The sequence below is a fragment of the Chelonia mydas genome, chromosome 6 (assembly GCF_015237465.2).
Source record: "Chelonia mydas isolate rCheMyd1 chromosome 6, rCheMyd1.pri.v2, whole genome shotgun sequence".
NCBI classification, from domain to species: domain Eukaryota; kingdom Metazoa; phylum Chordata; order Testudines; family Cheloniidae; genus Chelonia; species Chelonia mydas.
Window position 1 is genome coordinate 45,650,988 of NC_051246.2, and position 22,796 is coordinate 45,673,783.

Sequence of the window (22,796 nt, forward strand, 5' to 3'; positions counted from 1 at the left end):
AGCGAAGTCTAATTTTGTTACACAGAAGCTGTTATACAGCTAATGGGATTCAAGAAAGTTAGATGTTTTGAGCAGATTTTTTAAAATCAGCTATCCTTGTTAAATGCCATTACTGCAGACAACACAAGTGCTGAATAAGCCACACAAACCTGCAAAACTGAAACTGGAACTCTGGCCCACATCTTGGATTCTGTATAAAAAGTGAAAACCACCACTTTGATGCCTGATTGAAAAATAATTGAATTGATGAAAAGTCTATGTTGGTTATCTGAAGAGATATATAATTGAAAAATAAATGTCAGAACTCTCTAATATTATCAAAATATATCAACCATACTTCTGTGCTATTATTTTTCTTTCTTTCTTTTTTTTTTTTTTTTTTTTTTGGTGTATTACTAGGATGATAAAGAATTTTCATATACATCATATTTAGTAGCTCAGGGAAGAGAACACCACCAAAATTAGCAGTGATTTCTGCATGGGGTTTTAGTACTTTTCAGAAGCTGATTACGCTTCTTTCAAATTGAATCAAAGAATAAGGCTACTAAATCAACAATAGACTTTAAGGCCAGAAGGAACCAAAGTCATGATCTAGTCTGACCGGGTGCATAATGCAGGTAACAGAACCTTGCGGATCCACTCTCTCTAGTTTAAACCTGCAAGTGACCTGGGTCCCAATTTGCAGTGGAAGGCAAAAAACTTGCAGGGGCTCAGCCAATAGTAGCTTTTATATTCTAACAGTGGTAGTTCATAGCTAGGTTACTGTTGACTAGACTAAAACTTTCATTTAAAGATATTTAAAATTATCTTTGGGTTTTTTTGTTTGTTTGTTTGTAGAGTACTAAATGCTTTGCTTCCAGTTCTAAGAAAACAGTACTTCACCTTAAAAGAAGCAGGGCTGGCAAATGCTGTCACTGAGGCTAACTTCAAGGAGGTTGAACAGCTAATTCAGAGACCAAAAACGGTAGTTTGGGCTGACCAACCTGTTGAAGAGGAACCAAAACAAAATGATCAACCAGAGATGTCTGTTATCCTGGCATTTCCACAACTTGCAAGCAATCCAAATACACCTTGCCGTAAGTATATAATTAAATTTTCTAATGAGAATAATTTGAGGTGTTGCCCCAAAAAGCCATGATTGATTTGGATAGATTACTTACATTTATTTTTGGCAATATAGATTAGCAATGCCTGCATTTTTTTATGAGAACTGTGTCTGTTAACTTGCCATCTATCCCAGAAAAATCTTGCAAACACTACCCTAACTTTTGGTGCACAATGATGGTCATAAATCAGCTACTTTTGTGGATACAGAGAAAATGTATACGGAGGAAAGACAGTTCCCCCCGCCCTCAGACCTACCTCAAAATGCTATGTCTGATAGACGATGGACCATTCATTATGTCTAAGCACGTGATTTCAGTTTTTGCCTAGATTTAAGTAGATATAGTGGCACCCGTGGATCGTTCGTTTTAGTCTTCCTTTAATCTGATTGAATTTCCATAATTGTGGTGTAATCTACACAGTGCACTCTGGGGTGTCCTATCAGAATGTAAACCGGTGATCAATAGGTTTGGGCATTTTGGGAAGCCTATAACAGAATATTGAGTTAACTTGCCAAATGCCCCTCTTAATCTGGCTATTTGTTGACATGAATCAGGCATTTTACAGGTATTGCTAAAGTTGGTGGAACTTTGGCAATTTCTTGGCAGGTCACTTAGGGTTTTTGTTGTTGCTGTTGTTTTTTAATTGCTTATATTTCTTCTTTCTTTTACTTATAAAAAGAAATAAACTTCCAATAAATAGGATAGAGCAGAGAGGACTCAGACATGAAAACTTAATTATTGATCACGGAGTTTGAATGATGCAATATTAACTTTATAATCTATGAAAAGCAGATCCTAAAGCCCACCATATTTACTCCTCTTTAACTCTATGGGTAACTTCTCTCCACTTGTATAAAATGCCTTTTTCTTTCAGCTGTTTGTGTCTCCTCTAACCTTAGTGATTGTCCATTTAAATTTGTGAAAGATGTTTGTAAACAGTCAAGAGACATAAAAAAACCTGACTTTTATGTAATGTTCAAATTTAACAATAACCAAGGCTACGCTTTAGTCTCAGGTATTTTTAGTAAAAGTCATGGACAGATCACAGACTGTAAACAAAAATTCATGGGCCTGTGACCTGTCGATGACTTTTACTAAAAATACCTGCCCTGACTAAAACTTGGGAAGGGGGTGCGGGTGCGCTGGGGGGAGAGGGTGGAACGGTCTCGGGGCACCACGGGTGCTGGGGGATGTGGCCCGGGACCCCCGCTGGTACTGGGGGGGCAGGGGATGGAATTGGTGGCACTTCCTACCCAGCTCCGTGTCTCAGCAGCTCCTAGGAGGCAGGGGCCAGGGCAGGGGCTCCGCGGCTCCCGCCACAAGCGCTGGCTACCGCAGCCAATGGGAGCCAGCGCTCTCCCCCCACCACACCACCAGCCCTTCCGCCACCTAGGACCTGCAGGGCGCCCCCCATCCTGAGGTAAGCGCCCCTCTTCCCGCACTCCCCAACTCCCTAGTCCTGAGCCCCCTCCCAGACACCCAAACTGCTGCTGCTGGCCCAGCTGCTTCAAAAGTCATGGAGGTCACGGAAAGTCACGGAATCCATGACCTCCATGACAGACTCGTAGCCTTAACAATAACCAGTTTTGTTCTGTTGTATGGGGTTTTTGGTCTACTTATATTCCTACTAAATCTGTTTTGGTGTGATAAGGTTATTTAAACTTTTCATAACTATCATCTGAGTGTACTCTTCTGAACCACTCCATTTTCAAGGTGAGGGCTGGAGTTTCTGGTTTTGAAAACTGGCTCTCTTCTCATTACAAACTTAAATATTATGTTTCACTCTACATACAAATGAGTGGTTTTGCCTACTTTTACTTGTTTTTCGTTTAAATAACAATGTAATTAAAATTTTGCTTTGCAAGTGTTTCATATAAATGGTCCGTGAAATATTTTTTTAAAATAAGAGGTGCATACAACTGTTACAAGCCTTACATGTATATATCTGGAAAAGTTGCTTTTTTTATGTTGGTGATGTATGGATATGCAAGTAAATGTTCAGAGTTTTTATGGTAGGTGATGAGTTTTGTTAGATTTTTGGCTATCATTTTTTGTAATTTCTATTCCCTGCCCTCTGCCATGTCAAGCTAAACACTTTTCCCATACGGAACAAAACATATCTACTTCTGTGTCACCTACCTCTCTACAAATCCTATGTGTAACCCACACACTTCCTAGGTATGGTGGTCTTTCCCCCTCTGGTGACACCGAGACCAATGAGGGGGAAAGACCATTAATTAATGAGATTAATGAATCTCCTATAGCCTTAGCTAAGAGCTATGTGGCTGTTAGCTCATGCAGTAGAGGCTCATGCATTTAGCTTCAGAGATCCCAGATTTGATCCCGCCCACCAACACCTGGGTCTGTCAGTGTTACATATACATTTAGGGTTTGATCCTGCTCTTATTGAATTCAATGACCAAGTAAAACCCATTCATGCTTTTGAATCAAATTCATAAGGATAGACTTCAGGTTTTCATGCTGCTCAAGGGGATTGCATTTGGATTTGTTGAGGATGATTCCTCATTCTTAATTTGTCTACTGTTCAAAGTCTTCAAGTGTTCCTTGGTGAACACAGCCCACTTCTGTTGTTGGATTACAGGTTTACCTACGCAAATGCAAACCACTTGTTTCAGCTGAGAGGTGATGTTTTTTTACACCAATCTTAACTTTTTTCATGCAGACATGGTGCTTGATCTGGAAACTCCCAGGTAGATCTTGTTCAGTGCTTTTCTGTAGACTCCATGCAAATTATGGAAGAAACAACTGCCTTCTTAATGGAAGAGTTTTGTAACTTTGCCCTGAAAGGCAATCAGTTCCAGCGACACATGTTTTTCACATAGTTCATCTGGCAAAGCATGCACTCTTTTTTCGTTTCCCCTTGAGGATTGATTAGTTATGTAACCATGATGTAAAGCTTGTAGGGGATGTCCCCAGTTTCCTTTCCAGACTACTGGAGATTTTTATTCTTCACCAAGAACCATATTCTCTCTCCTGAGCAGCTAAATTGTTGGCAGCCTATCTTGAAATGATTTTTCTTCATAACAAGATGATCCACATATTTTAATGGGCTCTTTCTTCTGATTATTTATATACTATCTAAAGCTTAGCAGGTTGGCATTGTTCTACAAAAGCTTAAAAAATTAGTCAAGCCACAAAATACAACATAAAACTGCCAATATTGCTGTATTAAGAACCTGAAAGTTAAATTGACTGTAAATAAATTAAAACTAACCAACTGATTTTCATTGTCTATGCTGAAAGAAAACCAAAAAGTACACAAAGCACAAAAAGTGACATCACATTTTTGATATTTTTACTTGAGATGGTACTAAGAGGAATGGTGAGAGCATGTAACTTAAATTGACAGTGACCCTTCAAAAAAGAAACCCTCTCTTGAATGGTTTTCTTTTTTAATGGTACCACTATTACATGGTACAATAATGATACATCACCTAAAATGTCCCCATATTTGAAACCATTGGGCCTATATTGCCTGTTTTCCTTTGTAAATTGAATAAATATTCCAAATACCTCAGGCACTTCCTGATACATATGGGGAAAATGCAGTGTTTGGAAGGAAATGAGTTACTCTTTGTGGTGGAATGTATAAACCCTACACCAGAACTGAAGGGGTTAAGGAGCAACTCTGGCCTAGGCGGCCTTGTCCATCCCCACCGGCAGTGCGTACTCCAGCTGGAGGTGGAGTTTAAAAGGGAGACTGACAGCACAGAAGGGGCCTGACAGGGCAAGGAGAGAGACTTACCCTGAAAGTTCCTGAAAAAGAATGCTACAGAAACCTTTCTCTGGAAGAAAGCCAGGCTGCTGAGCCCAGAGGGGCTGAAGGTTCAGCTCTTCTCCTTTTCTTTGTTACTGTGTCAAACTGTAAGACTTTGGTGGGGTAGTGAGTAGTAGGAAGTGGCCCAGGAGGCAGTGTTAAGGTGCCCCTGGGTGTTGGGCATTGTTGCTTCTCACATGGCCTGGGGCCAGAGCCCTACCAACTAGTGGGCTCCCTACCAACCACCTTGCTACAGAGGGCATTAAAACCCTCTCTTACAGACTCTCTGTTGCGGAAACCCAGAGAAGGTAAAGGCTTTGCAAGCTGCATGGCTGGAACTAAGTATCCGCAGGGGTTGCTAAACAGACTGAAGGTCCTCTCCCACCCCCCTTGCCTTTGGGAGGCTGCAAAACCCAATATCTTCCCTGGGACTCTGTTACCCTGGAGAGGGATGCATCTAATTGGAGACCTGACCAGAGGATCGGGTTGACACCCACCAAAAGGCAATCCGCCACAGGACATGATAGTGGGCAATGAGAGAAATTGGAGGTGGCGTGAGTTGAGATCTAATGCCCTAACCATTAGGCTACATTGCCAGTGAGAACCACCTGTCACTGTCTTGTATTACTCTCCTGGCTGAAAAGTAGCTTTCACTGCATGGTTCTAAAATTCATGAAGATGGCTCTTCCTCTTGTTGGCCGGTATTGCGTTTGTGTTTAAAAGACCTATTCAGAAAGGTAAAATTGATAGGAATGGCTGTGCTTTCAAAAGCTTCTACAGATTTAACTTTGCCACTAATTTTGTACCAAGCTGACGCTTGAGGACACAATCTTTTTGTCACAAAGCTTCTAAGAAACAAAAAGTAGGTAAGAGAACAATATTAGCATAGAAAAACGTTATTCTCTCTATACTAAAGAGCAACAAAATCGGGTGAGAGAAATGGGAAGGATGTAGTGCTTTCTTATTCTTTAAAGACCCCCAAAAATAAGTTTTCTCAAAACTAATTATTTTTTCCCAAAAGTCGTTCAAAAGAATGCTTGGCAATCATTTAGCAAGACCTGATGTAACTAAGATCTTTAGTAAACAAATATAAAGGAAGATTTATACAGATGTATTTGGTACATTGATTTTATTTATTTAAGTTCATAATACGTTCAAGATGTTGGAAAGGAAATAGGGTTTTGCATCAAGACTGAACAACACTGACCACCTGTTATACGGTGGTCATTATTCCTTATTTTAAAATCCATATTTCACATGCAACATAATTGCATGGACTTTACTTGTCAACAGTAAAACATAACTGTTCATTTTTTGGCACTTGATTTTTACTTTTAATTTCATTCATAAGTTGAGAGAATTAATTTTAAAATCTACAATATTTCATAAATATGGATTTCCTCTTGGAAATGTTTCTGAAGTTTTGTTTTCAAATACATTGTTTTTGGAGAAGTTAATTGGTGGTGATAAAGTGTTTCATTCACATTAAATTGAATTATGTATACAGTATGCTTTAATAAAGTATTATGAGTCTGGGGAGTCCAACAGGAAGGGTGTGTATTAGGTCAGCTTGTTAGTAGATGTAATTTACTGCTCTTGCATCTAAATATGGATAGCTTTCAAAGAATGAGCATTTTGGGGGGCTGGGGTATTATAAATGTCTTCCTGCAGAAATGAAATACTATTATGACTAAATATGCTAATCATGCTGTGCCAGCACTCATGGATCATATATTAAGATATACTAGGGAAATATAACTTCCTTTTCAGTATATGTTTATAAAGTTATTACAGTTGTTTGACTGAACTAAGAAGATTCTAATGATCATGCATTATCCATTAATGAAAGTTCCAAATATGTCAGTCTAGCTATCTACAAGTAATTATGGTCAGTGTAGGTGTAAAACTGAAATAGTATAGAAAACAATGTCTGTGGCCATAAAGGAAATTGCTGATTTTTTCACATCATAAAACACCAGGCAGGATTTTTTTTTTTTTTTTTTTTTTTACAACATTGTCCTTTTGCTTACAGTCTATTAAGAAAATGGAAATATGAAACTTTTTTAAAGTTCACTGTCAAATTAAGGTAGCTTCAATGGCTGATATATTCAACAAACAATAAGAAAGCTATCAGTTTTTAAAAACTGGCAATTAATACTTGATGCTCCTGCAGCATTAATTTATAAAATAGCCGTCATGTGGAACTAAAATGGTACGGTTAAAATGATAGAATTAAATTCTTTTGTGACACTTTTCACATTATAATCCATGATGCCTAGAAATCTGTAGCAGTTGAAGCATTGCAATAGGAGGACAAGGAAAGAATTACAGTTGCAAGCCACTAGTTTTTCATAAGTTGCTATCGGATTTAAACTAGGGTTGTTGGCAACGAGGAGACAGTATAATGAAGATTTTAAGCATCTTTCTCTCCCCTGCTTTTGAGTTTTACATGGGTCAGGAGAAGCAGCCAGTTTTACCTTATAAATTTTGTAAGAAAGTGTTCTGGCATGGTTCTGAGAGAAATCACACAAGAACGCTTATTCACAGGGAAAGTCTGCAGATCCATTACAATGGTTCTTACTCTTGAGTTTGCAGCTTCTTGGGGGCAGTAACCAGACTTGTCAATCAGGCAGACTGGGAATAGCCATATCGCTGAATACCCAGCCAGCTAGCCAGTTTGAACTGCCTCCAGCAGCTTGCAGGAAGTCTTCACCAGATCTCCTGCTCAGGGCAACAAGAAACCAAAACAACCAAGAAAGGATTCTGTGCGTCACATAGCTGATGTTTAACATCAAGCGGGCCATGCAGCAGGATTTTTTTAAACCCCTTCTGATATCAAGGTCACTGGCTTCAGCAGCTTTCATTGCAGGCTCCCTGGAAGAACGTCAGTAGCCTACAGAAGTTTGGCAGAAGAAGGTGCAGAAATGCCCAGGCTCGCCATGCCATACCTGCCAGTCTAACCAAAGCCTGTTTGTGCTGCAAGTCAGTGATGCCATTCCTGCTTCGCTCACAGGACCCTGCTCACTATGGGTCAACCATGCCCCATATAGCTAGCCAGCCTTCCCTGGAGGACTGAGAGGGACAGCAATGCAAACATGGATTTCCTTAAACCTTTAGAAGCCTTTCACCATCTTTTCCAAAGCAAATTCAGATATCTGTTAGCTCTTTTCCCTATGTTGATCTCACAGCCCTTCATGCACACACTACTGGTGTCATTAGTATTTCTGACAATACTGATGGTGGAAGCTGTATCCTCTGATCATGTAAAGTTAGATTAGAAAAAGCCCTAGAGCAATCTTGTATTGGCAGAGGTGGCAACCAAAAGTTCTGATCTTTTCTATCTCTGTTATGCAGCATGTTTAAAAGAATTACTTTTATCAGCATACAATACCTATTTTAAAAAACACATTGAAACCTTCCTTGCAAAATTTCATATAAAGACTGTTGGCAGGAAATTCCTGATTCTTATGTTTTCAGTTGTATCTGTTTATGCAATTTGCTTATTTTCATTATGGGAAATAAATGCTGTAGCTAAGGTGTACTAGAAGGCATTTCTGTTCATTTTTTTTCCCCGGTTGGGGTGTGAATGGTTTTGAGGAGGGTATTTTTTTGCTTTACTTTAAAAAAAAAATCTAACCTGTAATACCAAGATAGTACAACTAAGATTGCAAAAATGAAGAAATGTAATTTTTTACAGCAATAGTAACTTGGTCATGTTGTGCATATGCAGTATTTTCCAATTTTTCCCCCTAAAGTGTGTATCTTAATATATTTGCTTTTTTTCTTAGCATAAAGTTTGTAGGTTGCACAAAATGGCTGAAATGACAGTTCCCAGAACTTTACCTTTTGCATCTCCTGACTTTTGGTCATTTAATTATGAAACCTTAGCACAGAATTGCTATATAAGTTGTGTGCATTAAATAGAACCATAACTTCTTGCTCATTAAAACACAGAAATTTTGCAAAGTGTATACTATTGTTGAAGGTCAAAATACACCTTCAAATCAGAAGTTGCTCAAATATATTAATTCTTTGCTTTGAAATTACTTCAATTACAAATTTATCTTTGAGAAAAATCTGTCATCTTCCTATGGGTTAAAGGAGTGTTTTAGGAATAGGTTAGAAGATATTTTTATTTGGTTGCAGTTTGTGTATGTTGAATGAAATCTAAAATTATTTGGAGCGGTCATTGAATAAAACATAAATGGTGTGTAAAAATTCAAGATATGGAATAGGTATAAGTTCATGAAAATAGTCTTAAGGTTCCATCGATTTAGGGTCTTGGTTAATAGAGTGACCCACACTATTCACAGTGTAGAGTGGGGGGGTGTGCATGGGGGAAAGAGGCACAAAGCTAGGTTGAGAGCCATAACTGGTATTTACAAGTATTTCTGTGAATGAGGACGTTCTTGGCATGGTTTCAGGCATCCCATTTCCTGAAGTCTCACTGTGCATTAGCAGTGAGAGAACAAAATTGATTTACAGGAAAAAATGGCATCCATTACCTTCCCTAGTGACAAATATCCAAAAGTAAAGTCAATTTACTATTGTGTGGGGCAGGGACAATTCGGATATAGTTGTGTGATAGTAAAAAAAAAATTGATTAAAAAAGGAAAAACATTTTTCTGCCTTATTTAAAAGACTTGTTATATACTGAATAGCTCATTCACCCTGTCCTAATACGACTGACTTCCTTCCTTCATGTTGAATAAAATATTAATAATGACCACCATGCTAGTCCCATGCATGCAAACTGTTTTCTATCCTTTTCACATCATAGCTATTGTTTTAGAATGTCATTAAATTGTCCACCATAATGATCCCTCTGGGTCACATGAATATTCAGTAGCTGAAATTCATTCACTAGATATAATTTGCGATTCGGAATTCCGTGAGTCAGAAAGTTGTTAAAAGAATCAGAATTTATGATTAGTGTAGTAATTAGATCAATCATTTGTAGCCCAGAAATGTTTATTGAAATGCATACATTAATATTTGATTTCACTTTAGCAGAACAACCTGGCAGACTTAATTTAGCACAGTTTCCAGAAATATCCCCTCCTGCATGTATTAACATGAGTTCTAGAAGAAGAAGAATCCTGGCTATTATTCTGTCCCAAACTTCAATTAGAACTAATCCGATTCATCAGTGTCTCTTTGTCACAAACCCTACTTATTTGGGCTGTGACTCATGATTGCTAAATACTGCATTCTGCTTTTCACATTAACTTACACCTCTGTAAATCTCTTATGATTGCACACTCACCTCTTGATAAATTAGTTCCTCAGGGTAAAGTCTTCTGGGCAAACCAAAGGATGACCAAAACCTGCTGCCTCTTTTATTTGAAGGGACACTTTTAACTCCTTCTTTAAATCACTTTTGCACTTAAACTATTTATATATAAAATTATCTGGTAAAACAAACAGTTGATGAATAACAAATTTTGGCAAGTATAGACTTAATATTCATTAGCCTACCACTATAGATCAGTCAGTTCAGTAGGTACGTGATCTGTCTTCAATGAGAATTTCTATTTTTAGAAATAAGCATTTTGCTCAAGGAAATCCAATTGGTGATGTCACTTCCATTGTAAAATATATTTTACTCCAGTCCCTTATTTTTAGTGTAAATATTTCTATTGCATATCAAATATCTGTATATACTGAAAGCACTAATTGTAGACTTCATAATGACTCGTTCTCATATAGCAAGCAAAGAGAACAGTTTAATACTCCTGAGCTCCAGTGATCAGCTGACTAGGTCTATTAGAAAATTTTTACAGTACAGTAAGCAAGAGGGGAAAAAATCCATACAAATCATAACATTTGACCAATTTTACAAATTGTCTTTTTCAGATGAAAACATACTTTTTACATTACCATAGGTGTGCCTGCCTATCTGATACCTACGTTCCAGTCAATAAGCCTAACACTAAAATTTTGTGGTTTGAATGGCTCTACAGGGTAAATACAGTCAGAACCATTTCAGATGGTGGGCTTTCTTCTTTCAAAGGATCCATTTTGTATGCAAATTTTTATTTGCTATACCACATAACATACGTTTGATTAAATGTTTGTCATGTTAGATGGCCTTCTTTTAAGACTTTCTTTTTGTACCTTTTTATTTGGCCATTAATTCAATTTTAGTTCATTATCTAGGAATAAGATGTATTCCCTCTTAGTGTTCATTTTAATATAAACCGTTTTAATGAATGATCTTGTTAATTGGCTTCTGGGATGTTAGTCATCACCATGTTACTTAAGTGTTTTATATTAGTGGATGTGGCAAATGAGAATGTACTGACTCCTTATTCATTCTGTTTGCACAATGACACATTTAGGGAGAAATTAGCAGAGTACACATATACTAAGAAGCAGCCATCCTCCGACAAAGTACTTAGATGTCTCTGGTTAATATTAAGTCAATCAAGGGATAATATTACCCCAAAGTTGCATCATAAAAATGTTTCAGTTAATGAAATAAATTCCAGAATTACTTCAGTCCTTTAAATCTGAAACCGTTTTGCCTCTCCCTGAACAGATGTCAGTGTAAAAGGAAGGCCGTGTAAAATGACCACATGCCTGCACAATCACCTGGATCATTCTTTTGAATACACAGCTGTATGGCCCCATACAGCAGAGTTCACATAGACTAAGAACAGATTCTAAGAAGATTTAGAAAATAGGCCAGTGCAACACCATTATGCAAAAGTAGCATTCAATCAATGTGAACATACTCAACTGCAAATTAATTGACAGTGTTACATACATGATTCTCCACTTTTAATATGTCTTGTATATGTTACCCAAGTATTCAAATCTCTTATTTGGACAAGACTTTCCTAGAATTGAGTGCGCAACCATTTAGAAAATAGAGAGAAGCAGTTCATATAGGTGTTTAAATTTTAGGCATACGGTATTTTCAGTGTCAGCCAATTGTACCGAACTATAACTTTCAGTGTGGTGCATCAGATGTTGGGAGACTGTATAACCTAATTATATTAAAATTAGGGCTGTCGATTAATCGCAGTTAACTCGCATGATTAACTCAAAAAAATTAATCGCGATTAAAAAAATTAATCATGATTAATCGCAGTTTTAATTGCACTGTTAATAGAATACCAATTGAAATTTATTAAATATTTTGGATTATATACATTTTCATATATATATTATATTTTGTGTTGTAATTGAAATCAAAGTGTATATTATTTTTTATTAACTAATAAACAGAAGAAAGTGTTTTTTCAACTCACCTCATGTAAGTACTGTAGTGCAATCTCTTTGTTGTGAAAGTACAACTTACAAATTTTTGTTTGTTTTGTTACATAACTGCATTAAAAAACAAAACAATGTAAAACTTCAGAGCCTATAAGTCCACTCAGTCCTAGTTCTTGTTCAGCCAATCTTTAAGACAAACAAGTTTGTTTACATTTACAGGAGACCATGCTGCCCTCTTCTTATTTACAATGTCACCCGAAAGCGAGAACAGGCATTTGCATGGCACTTTTGTAGCTGGCATTGCAAGGTATTTACGTGCCAGATACGCTAAACAATCATATGGCCCTTCGTGCTTCAGCCATCATTCCAGAGAATATGCTTCCTTGCTGATGACACTCATTAAAAAAAAAAATGCATTATTTAAACTTGTAACTGAACTCCTTGTGGGAGAATTGTATGTCCCCTGCTCTGTTTTACCCGCATTCTGCCATATATTTCATGTTATAGCAGTCTTGGATGATGACCCAGCACATGTTGTTCATTTTAAGAACGCTTTAGCTGTAGATTTCACAAAAGGCAAAGAAGGCATCAGTGTGAGATTTCTAACCAACCCAAGTTCTAAGAATCTGAAGTGCCTTCCAAAATCTGAGAGGGACGAGGTGTGGAGCATACTTTTAGAAGTCTTAAAAGAGCAATGCTCTGATGCAGAAACTTCAGAACCCAAACCACCAAAAAAGAAAATCAACCTTCTGCTGGTGGGATCTGACGCAGATGATGAAAATGAACATGCGTCGATCCGCACTGCTTTGGATTGTTATTGAGCAGAGCCCGTCATCAGCATGGATGCATGTCCACTGGAATGGTGGTTGAAGTATGAATGGACACATGAATCTTTAGCGCATCTGGCATCTAAATATATTGTGAAGCCGGCTACAACAGTGCCATGTAAACACCCATTCTCACTTTCATGTGACATTATAAACAAGAAGCAGGCAGCATTATCTCCTGCAAACATAAACAAACTTGTTTATCTTAGCGATTGGCTGAATACGAAGTAGGACTGAGTGGAATTGCAGGCTCTGAAGTTTTACATTGTTTTATTTTTGAATGTAGTTTTTTTGTATGTAATTCTACATTTGTAAGTTCAACTTTCAAGAGATTGCACTACAATACTTCTATTAGGTGAATTGAAAAATACTATGTCTTTGTTTTTTACAGTGCAAATACTTGTAATCAAAAATAAATATAAAGTGAGCACTGTACACTTTTTATTCTGTGTTCTAATTGAAATCAATGTATTTGAAAATGTAGAAAACATCCAAAAATATTTAAATAGTATTCTATTATTGTTTAACAGTGCGATTAATCGCAATTAATTTTTTTAATCACTTGACAGCCCTAATTAAAATCTACCATGTGTAGTTAGCTCTTGTACTGAGGTCTGTAGAAGAGAGTCCTCACAAAAAGGCGTCCAGTCACCACTAACTTCTTTGCATGGTGCCCAGATTTATAACTGCAGTGCTCTCTGCAGTTTCACTTGTTAGTTTTGCAGCTTTTAGTTAGAAATGATAGCATTGGCATAGCTGGAAAATAAGAACCCTAGTACACTATGTATGGAAATGTCTCCTTTGGAAATATTTGCAGCTCACTGTTTGTCAGCCATGTTAATGTGCCTGTAAATTTCCCCTGACAAATAAGGTAGAGACATATTAGAAGCATAGAACACAACCAAACTCCTGTGGATGGTGCTGAATCTGCATCAGGAAAAGAAATTCTTCTTCGAGTGCTTGTTCATGTCTATTCCACATTAGGTGTGTGCAACGCCGCATGCATGAGCATCGGAAACTTTTTCCCTTAGCGGCTCCCGGCAGGGCCCCCCAAGTGGCGCCACTGCATCGTGCATATATAACACTGCCGGCACAACCCCCTCCAGTTCCTTCTTACCGTCTGTGGCGGCATTGGAACAACCCCTCTCTCTCTCTCTCATAGAAGAGCAGTCCCTTAGCCTTTAGAGTAGCTGTTATCAGTTAGTTAACATACCCTTATTGTGGACACTTATGTGATTAGGTGCTTGGAGGCTTCCAGCACCCGCCCCGGGCTGCGGGGCATGCCGCAGGCCCACGGCTTCAATGCCAGTTAGTGATCCCCACGACTCGTGTCTATGTTGCCTGGGGGACGGACATCAAACTGAACGGTGTAGGATTTGCAAGGCGTTTAAGCCAAGAACAAGGAAAGAAAGAGACTTTAGTTTAAAGCAGCTGTTGATGGAGGCCGCATTGCAGCCACCGGGCCTGGAGTGCCCAACACCAGCTCAGGCTTCCTCGGTGCGTAGTGCCCCGGAGCTGTCGGGAGACCCGGCACCAGCTAACCACCATAAATTGTCGGCCCCAGCACTCCAGACTAGGCCCCGGCACCGCTCGTCTTCCCTGGTGCGGCCCCCAGCACAGCTGAAAGGAAGGCGCGGTCATTCCCCGCACAGGAGACTGGCGCCTCCCAAGGCCCAGAGCACCGATAAGAGCGGGAAGGCCGTGGTACCGGCGCTGACACCAGTGGTCCCAGGAGCACAAGCCCCACCGAGCCCTAAGTGATCTCAGTGCGGACGATGGGCTCGAGGGCATAACGGATCAGCCCTCCATGCCTGGCACCTTTGAGGCTGCAAAGGACCTCATCAAGCTGTCGGCAGTGAGCCCCCTCCCATATGGGGAGAATCCTCCGGCACCCATGCCTCGGGTGCCGTCGAGGGGTAAGCCAGCAATGGTGTGCCACTCAAGGACACCGTCCCAGCACCGCTCCCAGAGTTGCTCCAGGTCAAGCTCCGACTCCGCGGACTCACAGTTGCCAGCAGCCCAGAAGCTGATCATGTCACCGGGAGTGGGCCGGCATGAGGAAGCACCGGAAAGGGCACAACTCTCTCCCCCAGAGACTGGCACTGGGAGGAGTTGAGACGGCCCTCGCCAGAGGACTCCCGCAGATGGTCCCGGTCCAGATCCCGGTCCTGGGGATGCCGGTACTGCTCCCGTTCAGCCAGGAGCTGATCGTTCTCCTGCTGGCGCAGATCGTTGGCACCGCCATGGCCTTCGCAATCGGCATCGCCACAGTCCGGTGCCAACTCCGGCTGCTATAGTACCCGCACTGAGCCCCAGACAGCAGGGAACCTCAGGTGGGCTGGCAACGGCCATTGGCCCTTCTGGACCCCTGGGGGCTATCAGGAGTGCCAAGGTGCCCCATCCAGGGCAAGTTACTCAGTGCAAAGGTCCCGGTCCCCGCACCGACGCCAGACGGTGCCAGAGGCTACAGTATCCAGGCCTCCAGCATCCCCCCAGGATAAACCGGAGAGACTAGCATTGAGTCCAGTGCCGTCCCCTGGACTCCCGCCCCTGCCTGAGTCAGAGGCCCCTCCCACAGGAGAAAGGGAGCAGGAGGACCAACCAGAGGGGGTCGAGCAGCAGCTAACCTCCTTGTCATCCCCGGATGAGGCGGTGGTGGGTACAGAAGTGTCTGGCCTTCCACCAATAGACCATAGAGCCCACCGGGAGTTGCTATGCAGGGTCGCGTAGAACTTGGGGTTGCAGGCTGAGGAGACAGTTGAGAAGGCGGACCCCATGGTGGCCATGGAGCCCCAAAGGTCCATCCTGAATAGCGCTCCCGCTCATTAAGACCATTCAGTCCAACTATAAGACCATATGGCAGACCCTGGCCTCCAGCGCTCCAACGGCCAAAGGAGTGGAGCGTAAATACTTTGCCCCATCTACGGGCTATGAGTTCCTGTTCTGCCACCCAAGTCCATGCTCCCTAATGGTCTCGGCGGTAAACGAAAGAGAGCGCCATGGACAGCAGGCCCCAGCCCCTAAGGCCAAGGAGGTGAAACGCCTGGACCTTTTTGGCAGAAAGGTGTACTCATCTGGGGACCTTTAGCTGAGGATTGCAAACCAGCAGGCCATCCTCAACAGTCACAATTTCAACTCCCGGGCAGCGGTGGGGAAGTTTAAGGACAACCTCCCACAAGGTTCCCAACAGGAGTTCACGGCCCTGGTGGATGAGGGCAAGTCAGTTGCCAAGATCTCTCTCCAGGCCTCCCTGGATTCGGCAGACGTGGCGGCTAGAACAATCGAGTCAGGGATGGTCATGACGCGCTTGGGATGGTCATGAGGCGCTTGGCATGGCTGCCGCCCGAGGTCCAGAATACGCTCCAGGACCTCCCCTTCGAAGGGTCCGGGCTCTTCTCGCACCAGACAGACATGAGGCTGCACAACCTCAAGGACTCGCGAGCTATGCTTAAGTCACTGCGTATGCACACCCCGGCGACCCAGAAGAAGCCCTTTTAAGCTGCGACCTCCTCCTCAACACCAGTACCAGCCTCGCCATAGGCATGAGCCTTACCGTAGGCGAGGCAGGGATAACAGGCGACGGCGCAATAACAATAGTAACAGTAATGCGCCAGGCCAGAACCAAGGCCAACACAAACCCCATCCGGGCACTAAGCCAGGCTTTTGAAGGTGTGTTCGAGGACAGCGTCCCAGACCAGGCACCGGATCCGTCCCTTTGTTTCCTGAACCGCCTGTCCCGTTTCTCCCGTGCATGGTCCACCATTACGTCAGACCGTTGGGTCTTACGCACGGTGCGGAACGGGTACTCCCTGCAGTTTGCCTCCTACCCCCATTCCCTGTCCCTCTTCAGGGACCCCTCTCACGAGCATCTCCTAGAGAAGAAAGTCCACTCACTGCTAGAGGCAGGGGCGGTAGAGGCAGTGCCACACAGCCTAAGGGGGAAGGGGTTCTATTCCCGGTACTTCCTCATCCCCAAGGCCAAAGGGGGCCTTCGCCCCATCCTAGACCTGCACGGGCTCAACAAGTTCCTGGTCAAGGCCCGGTTCCGCATGGTCTCTCTGGGCACCATCTTCCCTTCCCTTGATCTGGGTGACTGGTACTCTGCACTCGACATGAAAGACGCATAGTTTCATGTCGCCATCCACCCAGCACATCGGCGGTTCCTACGCTTCACCGTGGGCCAAGAACATTACCAGTTTGCAGTTCTCCCATTCAGTCTAGCCGCAGCCCCACAGGTGTTCACGAAGTGCATGGCAGTGGTGGCAGCCTTTTTGTGAAGGCAGAGAATCCGGGTGTACCCGTACCTCGACGACTCGCTCCTGGCGGGATGATCCGAGGCGGAAGTGCGGGGCCATGTGGAGGTGGCCCTAAGATTGTTCTGCGAGCTGGGGCTCCTGGTCAACGTCCCCAAGTCCACGCTTGTACCCACGCAGAAAGTGGAATTCATAGGGGCGGTCCTAAACATGGTGCAGGCCAGGGCAAGCCTTCCAATATCCCGATTCTGAGCTATCCAGCAAGCAGTGGCCTACCCATGCCAGTTTCCAGCGACAACGGCCAGGTGCTGCCTGCAGCTGCTGGGTCACATGGCAGCATGCACGCACGTGGTCAGGCATGCCAGACTGAGACTCAGGACTCTGCAGGCGTGGCTCGCTCGGGACCCCCCTGGACTTGGTAGTGACAGCCCCAAGGGACGTGCTGGACTCCCTGCTGTGGTGGCAGTCCCAGCCTGTGGTTTGTGAAGGCATCCCCTTTGCCGCCCCACAACCGGACCTGATGCTGGTGACGGACACGTCAGACCACGGATGGGGGGCTCACCTGGGGGACCTCATGATGCAGGGGTTGTGGTCCGGAGCAGAGCGGTCGCTCGATGTCAATGTGAAGGAGCTCAAGGCACTTTGTCTCGCCTGCCAGACATTTCACGCAACTCTGAGTGATCACAGCGTGACAGTTCTGACAGACAACACTACTGCCATGTTTTATATAAACAAGGAGGGTGGGGCTCGTTCCTCGCCACTCTGTCACAAGGCTCTCCTCCTCTGGGACCTTTGCATAGCCCATGCAATTCACCTCGAGGCGTCCTATCTCCCGGGGGTACAAAACGAGCTGGTGGACTCCCTCAGCAGGTTGTACCGCATGCACGAGTGGACGCTCAGGGCGGACGTCGTGCTTTCGCTCTTCCGCAGATGGGGGTTTCCCCGGGTAGACCTGTTTGCCACCAGGGCCAACACCCAGTGCCCGTGGTTCTGCTCATTCCAGGGCCGCAGCCCAGGCTTGCTCGCGGACGTATGCCTTCCCCCTGCTCCCCTTGGTGCACAAGGTCCTTCCTACTCAAGGTGCACAGGGACAGGGTGGTGGTGATCCTCATCACCCCAGCCTGGGCCCACCAGCACTGTACACGTTGCTCCTAGAGCTGTCAGTGGAGGCCCCAGTAGTCCTGCCCCTACACCGGGACCTCATTACGCAGGACGGCGGGCAGCTTCTCCACTCCGACCTACAGTCACTGCACCTGATGGCGTGGAGACTCTGTGGCTAAATGCCCTGGAGAGCCAGTACTCCCTTCCCTTCCCAAGATTCTGCTTGGCAGTAGAAAGCCCTCTGCCAGGGCAACCTATATGGACAAGTGAAAAAGGTTCTCATGTTGGTGTGAACCCCAACAGGTGCAGCCGTGACAGGCCCCAGTGCAGGCCATCCTGGAGTACCTCCTGCACCTCAAGAAGCAAGGGCTAGCCCCGTCCCCATTCAGAGTACACCTAGCGGCCATCTCCGCCTTCCATCCGGGGTTCTCGGGGAGGCTCTGTGTTTTTCCCACCCAATGGTGGGACGGTTCCTTAAAGGGATGGAGCCCCTCGCTTCCTGTTCTCTCCTCCACCTTTCCTGGAAGGTGGCATTTCTGATTGCCATTACCTTGGCCAGAAGGGTGTTCGAACTGAGGGCCCTCACCTCTGAACCGTCTACAGTATTTCACAAGGACAAGGTGCAGCTCCGGCCATACCCCGAGTTCCTCCTTAAAGTGGTCTCCCAATTCCGTTTGGGCCAGGACATTTGTCTGCCAGTGTGTTCTTCCCAAAACCCCATATGGACCCGAGTCACCGCAGCTTGCACGCCCTGGATGTGCATCGAGCACTGGAGTTCTATCTGGAGCGCACCAAGCCCTTTCGCAAATCCATGCAGCTGTTTGTGGCTCTAGCTGAGAGGATGAAAGGCTTCCCAGTGTCGACGCAGTGGATTTCGTCTTGGATTACAAGCTGCATCCGGGCGTGCTATGAGCTCGCAGGTGTTCCAGCCCCAGTGGTCACGGCCTACTCGACCAGGGCGTAATCGACTTCCACGGCGTTCCTGGCACAGGTCCCGATCCAAGAGATCTGCAGAACAGCTATCTGGTCCTCGGTGCACACCTTCACGACCCACTACACAGTCAACCAGCAGGCCAGAGAGGACGCAGTGGTTGGGAGAGCAGTCCTTCGAGCAGTTGTTCTGTGACTCCTACCCTCCTGCAGAGGTAAGCTTGTGTTTCACCTAATGTGGAATGGACATGAACAAGCACTCGAAGAAGAAAAAACGGTTACTTACTTTCTCATAACTGTTCTTCGAGATGTGTTGTTCACGTCCATTCCACCACTCTCTGTCGGAGTCGCCGGCAAGAAGGATCTGGAGGGGGTCGGGCCAGTAGGGGTATATATGCATGGCGCAGTGGCGCCACTTGGGGGGCGCCGCCAGGAGCTGCTAGGGGGAAAAGTTTCCGACGCTTGTGCACGCAGCGCGCGCACACCTAATGTGGAATGGACGTGAACAACACATCTCGAAGAACAACAGTTTTGAGAAAGTAAGTAACCGTTTTTTACTGCATAAAAAACAGTGTTAGATAGAACTCCAGTAGCCTATGCTATTCCCAACCCAAAGAAAAGTTCATAGCACTTGATGAATGTAGTTTAGTGGTACTTTTCGCTGGCTTCTCCACACTGCAGAAGCTCTGTCTTATCTGTAATGTAAAAGCTAGACAAGACGTATACTAAAAAACACCCAGATTTGTATGACAGAAATATAGGCTCAAGGAATGTTTGCTGGACAAAACTGCTGAGATGTAGATGAAATGCATGCGCTTACAGCATATCTTAACAAATCATTGTGGTTTCAGGAAACCCCCATAAATTACTATCCTATCTTTATGTATCACAACCCTTGTATTCAGCTGAACTCTATGGGAATGCTCATCCTGTGTAGTAAGAGTTGTTATTCAAGACAGACTTTCCTTAAACTGCATTAATAATGTGATGACCGATATTAAGAGAGCCCCAAAATTTACTTATCTTGCTGTACTTAGCTTCAGTACTATTATTTCCTTGTAAGATTGGGATAACACAATGTTAAAGACTTCCCTAATTAATTCACTTTGATACATTTCATGCCCATCTCATGTTCAATTTGTGCCATAACTATTTGTGACTTTGTGTAAAGCAGCAGCCTGGTAAATATGGCTCCTGGGTTCTATGAAATATTTGTATCGCCATACTACCTCAGAGTCCTAGTCATGGTTCAGGACCCCCTTGTGGTAGGCCCTGACAAAAACAGAACAAAAAGACTGTTCCCGCCCCAAAGGTGCTTACGATCTAAATATAAAACAAAGGAAACTAGATGGGGATGGGGGGAGCAAAGGAACAATGAGTCAGCATTGGTCAGCAAGATAGGTAGTGGTCTCAGCACACCAGCAGCCTTGCTGTTGTCAAGTTTTTTTTGTTGGAATCATGGAAAAAGAGTTTTTAGAGGGATTTGAAAGAGGATTAATAGAACTCCCCAGAATAATTCCTAGAGCATATATTTTAGAAAAATATCAAATCCTGATTTAAAAATTGTCAGTAATGAAAAATCCACCATAAGCCTTGGTAATTTGTTCCAATGATTAAATTACTCTCACCATTAAAAATTTTCACTCTGTTCAGACTCCAGTCTGAATTTGTCTAGCTTCAACCTCCAGTCATTGAATCATGTTATACCTTTCTCTGCTAGACTAAAGAGCCCATTATTAAATATTTGTTTCCCATGTAGGTACTTATAGACTATAATCAAGTCACCCCTTAACCTTCCCTTTGTTAAGATAGACTCAAGGAGTTCAATCTATTTATCTCTATAAGACATGTTTTCTAATCCTTTAATCATTCTCATGGCTCTTCTCTGAACCCTCTCCAATTTATTAACATCCTTCTTGAATTGGGGGCACCAGAACTGGACACAGTATTCCAGGAGTGGTTGCACCAAATACAGAGGTAAAATATCCTCTCTACTTCTACCCAAGAATCCCTTGTTGATGCATCCCAGAATCACATTAGCTCTTTTGGCCACAGCATCACATTGGGAGCTCATGTTCAGCTGATTATCCACCATGATCCCTAAATCTTTTTCAGAGTTACTGTTTCCCAAGATAGAGTTCCCCATCTGTAAGTAAGAACATAAGAACGGCCATACTGGGTCAGACCAAAGGACAATCTAGCCCAGTATCCTGTCTTCCAACAGTGGCCAATGCCAGGTGCCCCAAAGGGAATGAACAGGTGGTAATCAATTGATGCATTCTCCGTCGCTCATTCCCAGCTTCTTGCAAACAGAGGCTAGGGACTCCATCCTGGCGAATATCCATTGATAGACCCATTTTCCATTAATTTATCTAGTTCTTTTTTTAACCCTGTTATAGTCTTGGCCTTCACAACATCCTCTGGCAAAGAGTTCCACAGGTTGACTGTGAGTTGTGTGAAGAAATACTTCCTTGTGTGTTAAACCTGCTGCCTATTTATTAATTTAATTTGGTGACCCCTATGTGTTACTGTGTTATGAGAAGAAGTTAATAACACTTCCTTATTTACTTTCTTCACACCAGTCATGATTTTATAGACCTAAGTCGTATCCCCCCTTAGTCGTCTCTTTTCCAAGCTGAAAAGTCCCAGTCTTATTAATCTCTCCTCATACGGCAGCTGTTCCATAGCCCTAATCATTTTTGTTGCCCTTTTCCAATTTCAGTATATCTTTTTTGAGATGTGGCAACCATATCTGCATGCAGTATTCAAGATGTGGGCATACCATTGATTTATATAGAGGCAATATGATATTTTCTCCCTTATGATCTATCCCTTTCTTAATGATTCCCAACATCCTGTTCACTTTTTTGACTGCTGCTGCACGTTGAGTAGGTGTTTTCAGGGAACTATCCACAATGACTCCAAGATCTTTCTTGAGTGGTAACAGCTCATTTAGACCCCATAATTTTATATGTATAGTTAGGATTATGTTTTCCAATGTGCATTACTTTGCGTTTATCAACATTTAATTTCATCTGACATTTTGTTGGCCAGTCTTCCAGTTTTGAGAGATCCTTTTGTAGCTCCCCGCAATCTGCCTGGGACTTAACTATCTTGAGTAGTTTTGTATCATCTGCAAATTTTGCACCTCACTGGTTACCCCTTTTTCCAGATCATTTATGAATATGTTGAATAGGACTGGTCTCAGTACAGACCCCTGGAGGACACCATTTTTTACCTCTCTCCATTCTGAAAACTGACCATTTATTCCTACCCTTTGTTTCCTATCTTTTAAGCGGTTACCAATCCATGAGAGGATTGCCTCTTATCCCATGACAGCTTACTTTGCTTAAGAGTCTTTGGTGAGGGACCTTGTCAAAGGCTTTCTGAAAATCTAAGTACACTATATCCATTGGATCCACCTTGTCCACATGCTTGTTGACCCTCTCAAAGAATTCTAGCAGATTGGTGAGGCATGATGTCTCTTTACAAAAACCATGTTGACTTTTCCCCAAGAAATTAGGTTTATCTATGTGTCTGACATATGACATAGACACAGGACAGTATGTTACTTTTGCTG

General features: G+C 43.1%; 1 protein-coding gene across 1 annotated transcript in view; it reads left to right on the forward strand.

Moving 5' to 3' along the window:
• The window catches only part of KIF18A (kinesin family member 18A), a 107,305-nt gene that overhangs the window by 68,151 nt on the left and 16,358 nt on the right, over positions 1-22,796 (forward strand). The window contains exon 13 of the mRNA XM_007067912.4: positions 838-1,076. Coding sequence (XP_007067974.2) covers positions 838-1,076 — 239 coding nt within the window. The remainder of the gene's footprint in view (positions 1-837; positions 1,077-22,796) is intronic.